The sequence below is a fragment of the Mandrillus leucophaeus genome, unplaced genomic scaffold, assembly GCF_000951045.1.
Source record: "Mandrillus leucophaeus isolate KB7577 unplaced genomic scaffold, Mleu.le_1.0 Scaffold329, whole genome shotgun sequence".
Taxonomy (NCBI): Eukaryota; Metazoa; Chordata; class Mammalia; order Primates; family Cercopithecidae; genus Mandrillus; species Mandrillus leucophaeus.
Genome location: NW_012103465.1, coordinates 3681700 through 3695145, shown reverse-complemented (window position 1 = coordinate 3695145; position 13446 = coordinate 3681700). Strand labels below are relative to the sequence as shown.

The 13446-nt window shown below is 37.7% G+C and overlaps 1 protein-coding gene across 3 annotated transcripts in view; it reads left to right on the top strand.

The window, feature by feature from the left end:
• PLGRKT (plasminogen receptor, C-terminal lysine transmembrane protein) overlaps positions 1 to 13446 on the top strand; it is a 264275-nt gene that overhangs the window by 249181 nt on the left and 1648 nt on the right. For all 3 annotated transcript variants that reach the window (XM_011988395.1, XM_011988394.1, XM_011988396.1), the window contains 2 exons: positions 11178 to 11308; positions 11878 to 11987. In XM_011988395.1, the coding sequence (XP_011843785.1) occupies positions 11178 to 11308; positions 11878 to 11987 (241 nt within the window). The remainder of the gene's footprint in view (positions 1 to 11177; positions 11309 to 11877; positions 11988 to 13446) is intronic.

Sequence of the window (13446 nt, the reverse complement as noted above, 5' to 3'; positions counted from 1 at the left end):
GGCAGTCACATACACTGTCCATTCCACCCCAATTTTCCATATTAACGTGATTATTGCAAATAGACGGCAAAGGTTGGCTTTGGAGCAGGCAGGCCTGGGTTGAATTCCAGATCTGTCACTAAATAACTGTGACCACAGGGAAAATCACTCAAATTCTGATCCCTAGTTTCCTCGATTGTAAACTGAGATAATACCTTCAGTGGCAGGTAATACTAATTGGATTCCATTCCAACTCCCTAATAGCATGCCTGCCTATACAACAGAAGCTAGAAAGCCAAAGAGAAAATTTCCAGACTCCCTCGCAGCTGGGTTTTACATCTGACCTGGTTCTGCCAAGTAGGCACCCCTGAAGGAGACTTGGGAGGTGGAAGTGGCAGTGAAAAGCTTTGAGACAACAACATTACCTCTTCTTGTAGCACGGTAGCGGAGGTGACTGGTATTTTGGAAGTGGTGGAGGTGACGTTTCAGTATTTAGTCCTGAGTACCTGTGGCAGGAGGCAGTAACTATGGAGTTCCCATAAGAGAATGCCACGTTCTGGTTGAACGTTTCTCCAGAATGACTGCATCATTCCTGATAATGTAGAATGCAAACTTAATTCCATGCTCCCCCAGAAATTCTGTAGCTGCCAGGTACCCTGCAATCAATCTTGTTCTGTTTAAACTACTGTTTAGGATGGATTCCATTGTCTGCAACTCACAGACTAACCTCATAGGGTTTGGGGGAAGGCTAGGCATATTGGAATATGAATATATGTAACTTGCATATACTGTGCACATGGTGAGCCATATTATTATTTTTGTTAGTGCATCACCTGTTGTAATAAAATCAAGCATCCTGCAATTTCTTAAGAATTTTCTTTGGGAGACCGAGGTGGGCAGATCACGAGATCAAAAGATCAGGACCATCCTGGCCAACATGGTGAAACCCCGTCTCTACTAAAAATACAAAAATTAGCTGGGCGCGGTGGTGCATGCCTATAGTCCCAGCTACTCGGAGGCTGAGGCAAGAGAATCGCTTGAACCCAGGAGGCGGAGGTTACAGTAGGCTGAGATTGCGCCACTGCACTCCAGCCTGGGAGACAGAACGAGACTCCATCTCAAACAAACAAACAAACAAACAAAACAAAGAAAAATAATTTTCTGATAATTGTTTTTTGTAGCACATCTTGGTTCCAAGATTCTTAGGTATCCTATTATTATAGAGTGTAATATTTAGGTATCCTAAGTATTGTAGAATTAGAGGTCTTTTGTGCACTGTTGGGAATGACATAGTGGAATATTAACTATCAAACTATGAAATGAGGAAATACAGGATAAATGAAAACACCCTTATTGTTTTTACTCAATAGACAATCAGGAATTGTCTTCAACTTCAGTTAACAGTGTTAATAACTTACCAGACACTGTTAGGAGCTATGACTTTCAAGGATTTTAGATAATGGTTGAGAAGCTGTGTTAGTCCGTTATCAGGCTGCTGATAAAGACATACCTGAGACTCGGAAGAAAAAGAGGTTTAACTGGATTTACAGTTCCACATGGCTGGAGAGGCCTCAGAATCATGGCAGGAGACAAATGGCACTTCTTTCATGGTGGTGGCAAGAGAAAATGAGGAAGAAGCAAAAGCGGAAACCCCTGATAAACCCATCAGATATCGTGAGAGTTATCTACTGTCATGAGAATAGCACGGGAAACACTGGCCCCCATGATTCAGTTACTTCCGCCTGGTTCCCTCCCACAACACGTGAGGATTGTGGGAGATACAATTCAAGTTGAGATTTGGATGGGGACACAGCCAAACCACATCAGAAGTGGATGGTCTTTTGTTGTTTCTTTCCTAGGTTCTGTCAGCTGCTCAACTTATTGGCATCTTCTGATCTTTTTAGAAAAAGTCTAAATATTTATTTTGGAATCTACCTCTTAATATGGCATTTGGCCTAAAACACAGGGATTTTGCTAAACTGAAATTCTCATTTTTACATATGGCAACCTTATTGTTTATAATAAGATATTACATCTATGAGTAAGAATGGAAGTTATTATGTTGTAATCTTTATTGGAAGATATATAATAAGATGCTGTTACCACAGATTTTAAGCCTCTGAATAATACTACAATTTGGTTTGTATTCAATTATTTTTTATAAGTTATTGATAAAGGGGGACTTTTTTTCTTAAGGCAAAAAGAACTTCAAATTACTACTTATTTCCTCACTGAGATTCTTCCTAGACTGGACATTGAACATTTAACTTATCTGTAGAGCAAGTTAAGGTTAAATGCCACTTGCCACAGCTTTCATTATGGCTGCTTTGTTTTAACAATGTTAGTTTATGTTTTGTTTTTACCTGAAACATCGATTTTCTTTTGGTTTAGAAGGTATTAAATATGTTTCTATTAATTTAACAAAGGCATAGATAAATATAAAATATTCTCATTTTGGATAAAAACAAAACAAAAAACAGGTCTACGTGACCTCTTTTGTGGCAGAACATGTGGAATAAGTTTTTGGCATTGCCCAATTAAGCAAATAAAAACAAAACTTTTCTATCATGTGAATTTATTGTGCATAAATTAAAATATCAATGGAAACCAAAACACAGTAGTAAACTGATTTGTTTCTCAGTGTTGGCCTAATTATTTCTCAAAAATAGGGAAGACTCCAATAAATATGAAATTAAAACTGCAATAAGAATAATTTATAGGATAATGTGTTATACAATGTTTTGTGTGTCCAAATGAAATTTAATAACTTTATTATTGTATTAAGGGGAAAATTATATTAAATAGTCTGTGGACCTTTACATAATTGCCCCTTTGGAAACTCAACAGATTGACAAATTACTGAGGTCAGTAATTTTATGGCTGTTCTTCATATTTTTTAAACAAATAAATTGAAGAATGAAAATATACAGGAAAGAGCTGATGTAAGAGTTTTATGAATGTGTTTAGAATGTGGTTCCTCCTATGTACAATTATTTCTAATATGCTAGCTTCCTTTTATGTTTTTTATTTTTATTTTTTATTATACTTTAAATTCTGGGATACATGTGCAGAATGTGCAGGTTTGTTACGTAGGTATGCATGTGCCATGATGGTTTGCTGCACCCATCAACATGTTACCTACATTAGGTATTTCTCCTAATGCTATCCCTCCCCTAGCCCCCCAGCCCCCGACAGGCCCTGGTGTGTGATGTTCCTCTGTCCATGTATTCTCATTGTTCAACTCCGACATATGAGTGAGAACATGCGGTGTTTGGTTTTCTGTTCCTATGTTAGTTTGCTGAGAATGATGGTTTCCAGCTTCATCCATGTCCCTGCAAAGGACATGAATTCATCCTTTTTTTAATGGCTGCACAGTATTCCATTGTGTATATGTACCACATTTTCTTTAGCCAGTCTATCATTGATGGGCATTTGGGTTGGTTTCAAATCTTTGCTATTGTGAACAGTGCTGCAATAAACATATGTGTGCATGTGTCTTTATAGTAATTTATAATCCTTTGGGTATATACCCAGTAATGGGATTGCTGGGTCAAGTGGTATTTCTGGTTTGAGATTTTTGAGGACTCTCTACACTGTCTTCCGCAATGGTTGAACTAGTCTACACTCCCACCAACAGTGTAAACGCGTTCCTATTTCTCCACATCCTCTCCAGCATCTGTTGTTTCCTGACTTTTTAATGGTCGCCATTCTAACTGGCGTGAGATGGTATCTCACTGTGGTTTGGATTTGCATTTCTCTGATGACCAGTGATGATGAGCATTTTTTCATGTTTGTTGGCTGCATACATGTCTTCTTTTGAGAAGTGTCTATTCGCCCACTTTTTCGTGGAGTTCTTTTTTTCTTGTAAATTTAAGTTCTTTGTAAATTCTGGATGTTAGCCCTTTGTCAGATGGTTAGATTGCAAAATTTTTCTCCCATTCTGTAGGTTGCCTGTTCACTCTGATGACAGTTTCTTTTGCTGTGCAGAAGCTCTTTAGTTTAATTGGATCCCATTTGTCAATGTTGACTTTTGTTGCCATTGCTTTTGGTGTTTCAGTCATGAAGTCTTTGCCCATACGTATGTCATGAATGGTATTGCCTAGGTTTTCTTCTAGGGTTTTATGGTTTTAGGTCTTACGTTTAAGTCTTTAATCCATCTTGAGTGAATTTTTGCATAAGGTGTAAGGAAGGGCTCCAGTTTTAGTTTTCTGCATATGGCTAGCCAGTTTTCCCAGCACCATTTATTGAATAGGGAATCCTTTCCTCATTTCTTGTTTTTGTCAGATTTGTCAAAGATCAGATAGTTGTAGATGTGTGGCATTATTTCTGAGGCCTCTGTTCTGTTCCATTGGTCTATATATCTGTTTTGGTATCTTTATTTTTTATCATTTCAACTTTTGTTTTAGGTTCAGGGGGTGCAGGTTTATTATGTGTGATGCTGAGGTTTGGGGTATGAATGATTCCATCACCCAAGTGGTGAGCATGGAACCCAATAGGGAGTTTTTCATCCCTTGCTCCCCTCCCCCTCTACCCCTTCTCGTAGTCCCTGGTGTCTATTGTTGCCTCTTTATGTCTATAGTTACCCAGTGCTTAGTTGCCACTTACAAGTGAGAACTTGAGTTATTTGGCTTCCTGTTCCTTTGTTAATTTACTTAGGATAATGGCCTCCAGCTGCATCCAGATGGCTGCAAAGGATATGATTTAATTCCTTTTTATGGCTGCATAGTATTCCATGATGTATATTTACCACATTTTCTTTCGTCAATCCACCATTGATGGGCAGCTAGGTTGATTCCATGTCTTTGCTATTGTGAATAGTGCTGAGATGAAAATATGAGTAGACATGTCTTTTTTGTCAAATTGTTTATTTTCTTTTGGATATATACCCAGTAATGGGATTGCTGGGTCAAATGGTCATTCTGTTTTAAGTCTCTAAACTGCTTTCCACAGTGACTGAATTAATTTACATTCCCACCAACAGTGTGTAAGTGTTCCCTCTTCTCTGCAGCCTTGCCAGCATCTGTTATTTCTTATCTTTTTAATAGCCATTCTGACTGGTGTGAGATGGTATATCATTGTAGTTTTGATTCGCTTTTTTCTGATTATTGATGTTGAACATTTTTTCATATGCTTGTTGACCAAGTGTATGTCTTCTTTTGAGAAGTGTCTGTTCATGTCCTTTGCCCACTTTTTAATGGGATTATTTGGTTTTTGTTTGTTGAGTTGTTTAAGTTCCTTATAGATTCTGGATACTAAACCTTTGTCAGATACATAATTTGCAAATATTTTCTTCCATTCTATAAATTGTTTGTTTACTCTGTTGATAGTTTTGTTGTTGTTGTGCAGAAGCTCTTTAGTTTAATTAGGTAACATTTGTCAATTTTTGTTCTTGTTGTCATTGCTTTTGAGGACATAGTCGTAAATTCTTTGCCAAGACCAATGTCCAGAATGGTTTATTTCAGGTTTTATTCTAGGATTTTCATAGTTCAAGGTTTTCCACTTAAGTCTTTAATCCATTTTGAGTTAAGTTTTGTATATGGTGATAGGTAGGGGTCCATTTTCATTCTTCTGCATATGCTGGCAAGTTATCCCAGCACCATTTATTAAATAGGGAGTCCTTTCCCTGTTGCTTATTTTTGTCAACTTTGTTAAAGGTCAGATGGTTGTAGGTATGTGGCTTTATTTATGAGTTCTCTATTCTTTTCCATTGGCATATGTTTCTGCTTTTGCACTAGTACCATGCTGTTTTGGTTATTATAGCCTTATAGTATAAAGTCAGGTAGTGTGATGTCTCTGGCTTTGTTCTTTTTGCTTAGGATTGCTTTACCTATTTGGACTGTTTGGTTCTATATGAATTTTAGAAAAGTTTTTTTTCTAGTTCTGTAAAGAATGATACTGGTTGTTTGATAGGAATAGCATTGAATCTGTATTTTGCTTTAGGCAGTATGGCCATTTTAACAATATTGATTCTTCCAATTCATGAGCATGGAATGTTCTTTCATTTATTTGTGCTGTCTCTGATTTCTTTCATCCTAGGGGTGTGTGTGTGTGTGTGTGTGTGTGTGTGTGTGTGTGTGTGTGTGTCTGTGTCTGTCTGTCTGTCTGTCTGTTGTAAATGGGATTGCATTCTTGGTTTGGCTCTCAGCATGACCATTACTGGTGTGTAGAAATGCTACTAATTTTTGTATGTTGATTTTGTATCTTGAAACTTTGCTAAAGTTGTTTATTAGGTCTATTAGGGCTAGGAGCCTTTTGGCGGAGTCTTTAGGTTTTCCTAGTGTAGAATAATATTCAATGAGGAGGGATCATTTGCCTTCTTTTTCCATTTGGATGCCTTTTATTTCTTTCTCTTGCCTGATTGCTCTGGCTAGGACTTCCAATACTAAATTGAATAGGAGTGGTGAGAGTGGACATCCTTGTTTTGTTCTAGTTTTCAAGGGGAATGCTTCCAGCTTTTTCCCATTCAGTGATGTTGGCTGTGGGTTTGTCATAGATGGCTTTTATTATTTTGAGATATGTTCTTTCAATGCCTAGTTTGTGGAGGGTCTTATGTGCTCTCTTTAAAATTAATTGTGGTTCTCTAATTGTTAAACTAGCATCAGATAAGCCTGTAAAATCCTCAGAGTGTGAAGTTATAATCAGGAACATTTTGATTTCAAATTATTCTGTAAAGCAGTATCAAAAGGTCCAGAGATAAGAAAATTATTATTATAAAAGGTCTACATTTCTTTTAAAATAGGATAAAGAATTTTGTATTTAGAATTTGAGTTAACAACCATTAAGAGAACTTGCTGTACATGTTCTGTTTTGCTTTTATTTGCTGTTTTTAGTGTCAGTAATTGAGAAGGAAGGTTGAAAATGAATGTACACATAGTTAAAGGATGCCAATTCTTGGTAAATTGATAATTGCATTAATTCATTTATCCCTTTATGGCTATTGAAAAATTTGGTAGTCTAGTTTATTAATTTGACTTTTAAGATGTATACAGATATAGACTTATGACTTTAAACATAATCTTATGAAATATAGGATAGTTAATAACATTTTAATGGATAATTAACATTACAGATCAAAATATCTTTCATTAGAATGTTTTACTCATGGAGAGAGTCTGCATGGAATTTTTTCTCACTCTAGGCCCATAGTTTATCACAGATACACAATCTTGCTGATTTTTATAATTTATCTATGAAAGATGGACATGATTGCCTTCATTCTTAACAGTAAGGGAGCAGACTCAGAATATAATATTTGTTTATAACCAGTTTTTTAAATATACTTAAATTTGAGACTAGTTTTAGATTTATAGAAAAGGCATATAGAATTCCCAGATACCCTACATTCATTGTGCCCTGCTGTTAACATCTAACTATTACCATGGCACATTTGCCACAACTAAGAAGCGAACATTGATCCATTACTATTCAATACATCCCACATTCAGATTTCATTTGTTTGTCTCTAATGTTCCCTTTCTGTCCCAGAATCTCATCCAGGATGCCACGTTACATTTAGTCTTCTTGTCTCTTTAGCTTCTTCATCCCTCACCCTGCCCTTTCATACTGTTCTCATTGGAAGCGAGTAACTAAGCAAAGCCCAAGATCAAGGGGTGGGAGTTAAGCTCCACTTCTTTGAAGAGCGAGGAGGAGTATCTATGTAAATGAGTTGGAATTCTTCTGTACAGGATATTTGTCTCTTCTCCATTTATATTAGTATAGACTCGTGGATATTTATTTTATACTTTAGGTTATAATCCAATACTATGTTATTTATTTTGCTGATAAAATTGTTCCAGCTTTGGACATTAGTAGCTCTTTCAGATTGACCCCCATGTCCTTTTGACATACTCCATCATCATCATTATTATTTTAGTATCTCTTGACTTTCTGGCACTATAAGATGCTGTAGGCTCCTCTTATACATTTCTTGCCCCAGTCCTCGGCCAGCTATTTCTCCAAGGAGCCCTGGTTTATTTATTTATTTTTTTGGAGAGTAGAAATCATGTCTGGGTGTTTCTGGGTGTTAGGTATGCTTGTTTGCAAGAGGTTATTGCCTCTATTCCCTGTCAGTGGACAGAGCTGAGAAAACGTATGTACTTACACTAAGCCATGAATGCCTAATCCATGCATGCATATAGATATGCATATCTATAATTTCATCTTTGTCTATCTCTATATCAAGCACTAAGCATGAGTTCATACTGATGTTATTGACTCTAATCCAGTACCACATAGTTCATTCTAGTCTTTTCCTCTTGCTTGTTTGTTATCTCTCCCTGTTTAATAATAAGAAACCTGACTTCCGCCATCTGCTGTCAATTTACTTGTTGCTCACCTCCAGTAGACATGTAAAGTGGTTTCAGAATTGTTAATCTGTAACTTGTGAGAGACAGTTTTACTCACTAGAGTACAGTGTTTATGTATAGTTCTTTCTGTCTTTAGTTTTACAGTTTTTAGTCAAAATACCATTTTCCAAAGTTAGATCAGTTATTTTCCCCCAACCCTTCAGTGAGATTGTGCCATACATTTGTAGTACAGTCAGATTATTTTGTCACAGTCCCCATTCCATCTTGTGCATCCCTTGCCCTTTTGGCTGATTTGTAAAATTTGTATGCGCTAAGGTTCACGCTGTGCTGTAAAGTTTTATGAGTTTTGACAAATGCAGAGTGTCATGTATCCACCACCATAGTACCATACAGATTAACTCCACCACCCTGAAAGCCCTCTGCTCACAATCTTTTGAGAGTTCCCAGGTGATATCTTTCAGACTGATATCTCACGTTGATCTTTCGTGGGAAAAAAGCATAAGCTATGAGTCTTTCATTTATGGTGATGGTTCTCAGTCCCAGCAGCACACGAGAACTATCTGGAAACCGTTAGAAAATACTGATGCCTGATTTTTACCTCCAGATCCTGACTGAATTGATCCCACCTGGTTTAGTTGGTCTGGGGTGTAGGTCTGGGTACTAGAACTTTGAAAAGCTCCCCAGATGCTCATGGTGTGCAGCAAAAGTTTAGAACCACTCTGGACTCCTCTATTTCTTGTTTACTGCCTTTTGATAAAAACACAAATAATTAATTGCTGCATTTACATCACTTTGGGGGATATGATGAATCAGTATGTAAGTTTTGTAAATAAGTAATGTAGCAAGGATGAATTTCACACACTAAATAATCTTGTGCAAAAACACATCTATTTTTTATTGCTAATTGAACTCAAAATGAACCTCAGTTTCTCTTGGTGACAGCAAATTCAATTTTGACAAGTCAAAGTTACTCAATTATTTGTAGTTTAAAACTCGGTTCTTTGGGAGAAAATAGTTGAATTCAGCTTTCCTCCTCTCCTTCTCCGTTCATCTTTTCCCTGGTATGACCTAGGCTTGGGTGCAGGTGATCTCAGGTGGCACCAGCATCAGGGAGGGCACATCTAGCCAGATGCATTCGGGGATCCCCAGACAGAGAATTATGGCCCTGCTTCCTGTGGAGAATGTTGGGAGGGAGCAGATACTGCGGAGCAGAAAGGGTTTCAGAGCAGACCTCACAGAGAGCATGCCTAAGAGAGGCCACTTCCATCTCCCTTAGTGGCTGAGGGGTCTGAAGAAAGTCTGCAAGGTTCTCACCTCAGCTGGAGAGGAGCAGAGAAGGTGGCTGCAGACTGAGAGCTGGTAGCCTACTGGAGTCCAAAACCTTGGGCCGGGGACCCCACAACAGACACTTGGGAGTGAATGTAAGCCAGTGGCTGAGCGGGGAAGGCCACTGGATCCCAGAGGATCAGCAGCACCTGAGAGTATGGGGATGATGGTTATGCCAGCCTGGAACACAGCCTCATGCCCTTAGGGAACATCATGTGGTGCTGTCCAGGTTGATCGAACAGAAAACAACAGCAGAAAAGCACTCTCGGGTGCTGCTGATCCTCTGGGATCCAGTGGCCTTCCCCACCCAACCACTGACTTATGTTCACTCCTGAAGTGTCTGTTATGGGGTCCCCTGGCTCTAGGTTTTGGACTCTTTGGTAGTCCCCCTGCTTTCGATCCATAGCTACCTTCTGTGCCCCTCTTCAACTGATGTGAGAACCTTGCAGACTTCCTCCACACCCCTTGGCTGCTGAGGGAGATGGAAGTGGCCTGTCTCAGGTGTGCTCTCTGCGAGGTCTGCCCTGAAACCATTTCTGCTCTGCTGTAGCTGCTCCCTTCCAGAATTATCTACAGGAAGCAAGGCCACAAGTCTTCTCTGTTTAGGGATTCCCAAACCCAACTGAGGCTTCCTTCATATCTTCTGGGGATTTAACTTCCCAAATTAGGCCAAGGAGCCAAGCCCCATCTTTACATCTAAACTATCATTTGCCCCTCCCAGCTACTCCCCTCAGTAGAAAGAAGGCATGGAGGGGAAACTAAATCACCTTCCTCTCCTCTTCCTTGCATCATGAACTCCCTGTGTACTGCCCTCTAGCTTGGCTAATGACATGTAGTGCCAAGATTTTAGAATTAAAACAACAACAACAACAACGCCAACAACACTTTTCTCTGTCAAGAATATAACTCTCTTCAAATAATGGGCTTGGGTTCACAGACAGTTGCTTCTCCTGAGTATTTTCTAAAAATCCATTTAGAAATTCAGTCTCCTGTGTTCTGAGCCATCTGCCTTCTGTTCAAAGCGGTGAAAGGCACTGAACAAAGTGGTGAAGAACTTGAGGTTAGAAAAATGTGGCAAAGGAAAAGATGTCTCAAAACAACAACAACCATCTACTATCATATTGTGGTGTGATATGGACCAAATAAACACTCCAAATAAATTTCAGTTTGGAGTGGATTTGGAAGGCAGATTTCCATGCAAGTGGAAATAAAGGCCAGTAAGATGTATCTACATTTAAAGACCCATAGATCTTTCCACACATGCAATAGGAAAAGCTGGACATTTATTTGAGGCTTGGCTAAAGCTCCAGACCACAGGCAGTCAAGACCTCAGGGTGTAAAAATGTAATATTGATATTTATTCTGTATTTATTCCAGGAAGATTTCACTGCCAAGGTGACAGTTGGTGAGAGCTGTCCAAAGGAACTTTAGTCAAAGTCTGTTGAGATTTTTTTGAAAAAACATGAATTAAAGCAATTGAAGAATGAATCCGCTGGAAAAACAGATTACTATTGGTTCAGATTCCAAAGATGAGTAACTTTACTTTGTCTTTTGTTTTGTCCTCAGCTGGAAAGGCAGCTCATCATGCAGAGTGAAATGAGGGAAAGACAAATGGCTATGCAGATCGCGTGGTCTCGGGAATTCCTCAAATATTTTGGAACTTTTTTTGGCTTTGCAGCCATCTCTTTAACAGCTGGGTATGTTTGCTATTTAATATTTTCTTCAGTCATTTACTTCTTTTTGTCTTTTCCATTACCATTTTATTATGAAGTTGGCCAGAATAAGACTTTGGTCCAAATAGTGTATGTAAGCAAAGTAACCTATTAACCTTAGTCCTTGGGGGTAACTCTGTGAAAGCAAGGCAGTAACAGTTAATTTAGTTTCCTAGGTTGCTTCTGTCTTTTTCTCTACTTTATTAGTTAGAGAGAGAGAGCACCAACTTGACACCAAGAAGGCCTCTATATGTTTATCTCCACAATCCCTTAGTGGTAGATACCAATCCTTACCCATTTTAAAAACAAGGAACCTGAGCTTCAAAGTCAAATAAAGATGAACAAGTCACAGACCTTGCCCTTGAGAACTGCAGAATCTGGTTAGGGATACTGGGTAAGGAAATCCTATTTCCATAGAATTATCAAATGTATTAAGTAACTTCTGAAGGAAAAGTCATTCTTCCAAAAAGCAGGTATTTTTTTTCTTTAAGTATACAGATATGTATTTACAGATTATTTTTTGATATTGGTTCTTTTTTTAATTCTTGAAATAGAGCGATTAAAAAAAAGAAGCCAGCCTTCCTGGTCCCAATTGTTCCATTAAGCTTTATCCTCACCTACCAGTATGACTTGGGCTATGGAACCCTTTTAGAAAGAATGAAAGGTAAGTCTTTGATAAACTAGAGTTTCTATTTGCTGATTTATTTTCCAGTTCAAGGATCCCTGCCTTAGGAACCTTTGACTTATAAAAATTCTGACAAGACTTTCTCTTTGAACCTCCAATGACCAACATTTCTGCTCCCTCTCACACAGTGGTGTGCTGGAGCCACCTCATACCAGCTCACAAGAACCAATCACTACATTTTCAGGGATTGTGTAAGCCAGTTGTTAAACATAGTCATTTAAGGTATTAAAACTTATATAAACTTGCAATAAATAAATTACAGCAAATAAATAATATTAAATTGTGTTTAAAACAAAGGTAATAAACAGAACTCATCTGTTTCTAAATATTTGCTATTATCCATACTCTGATTATTTATAGCTATTGTATCTATATGATAGAAATGCAGATATAATACACAGACAAAACAAAATACAGCTACTGTCCAGTTTTAGTGACACCCCATTGATAGTCTGAAGTTGGTCTTGATGGGAGTATTTACACAATGGAAATCTGTGGTTGCCAAATCAAAGCTTGACTGCTTATTTTATTGATTTTCTAGACCAGGGGTTGAAAAATTATGGCCTGAGGCTGGCCACCTGTTTTCAAAAATAAAGTTTTATTGGAACACATCCATGCTCATTCATTCATGTATTGTCTGTGGCTGCCTTCCCATTACCATGACAGAGCCATCGTTGAAACAGAAACATATGAGCCCACAAGCCTATAATATTTACTGTCTGGCCCTTTAAGACAGTTTGCCAACCTATGGTCTAGATTTTAAAAATTGATGAAGAAAATGCTAAAAATGCAGATTAAGCTTAAAAATGTGCTTTGTCTGTAACTATTCCATTGTAAATAGCATAAAAGTTGGTGAAATATTCTTCTAATATTGAAAAACTATTATCCAGTTCAGCAAATAAGTTGTTTACATCATTCTCAAATAAATGAAGTTCCAACATTTGTCTTCAATAAAACAACTCATTGTTTCACTTTTGTCCTACTCATTAGTGTGAATGAAAACACCAACCGTCATCCATTATACTCTCTCATCAATTGCAACATAGGCTGGCCACGGATTCCAGCATTCCATAAAAATCAATGAAAGCATTCTGTGAGAATCAATTTGCTATGTGGAATTTTATGTACATTTTATTATGGTACATATTTTTATGTGTAATGAACATGTATAACATGTATAATAAGCATATATATTATAAATTTATAGACATTTTATTTTCAGAGAACTGGTTGGTAAATATTCACCTGCACACTGCTGCTGTCACATAATCCTGATTTTTATTGCCCTGGAATTTGACACAGCTGGCACAGAAATTTAATAGGAAATTTTTGTGGGAATTTCCTGTTTAAAAAAAATTCGAATTCATCAGAAAACTTATCACATTAGAAAATGTAGATTATAGTTTTTTTTCCATGTTAATAATGATGACTCTAAAAT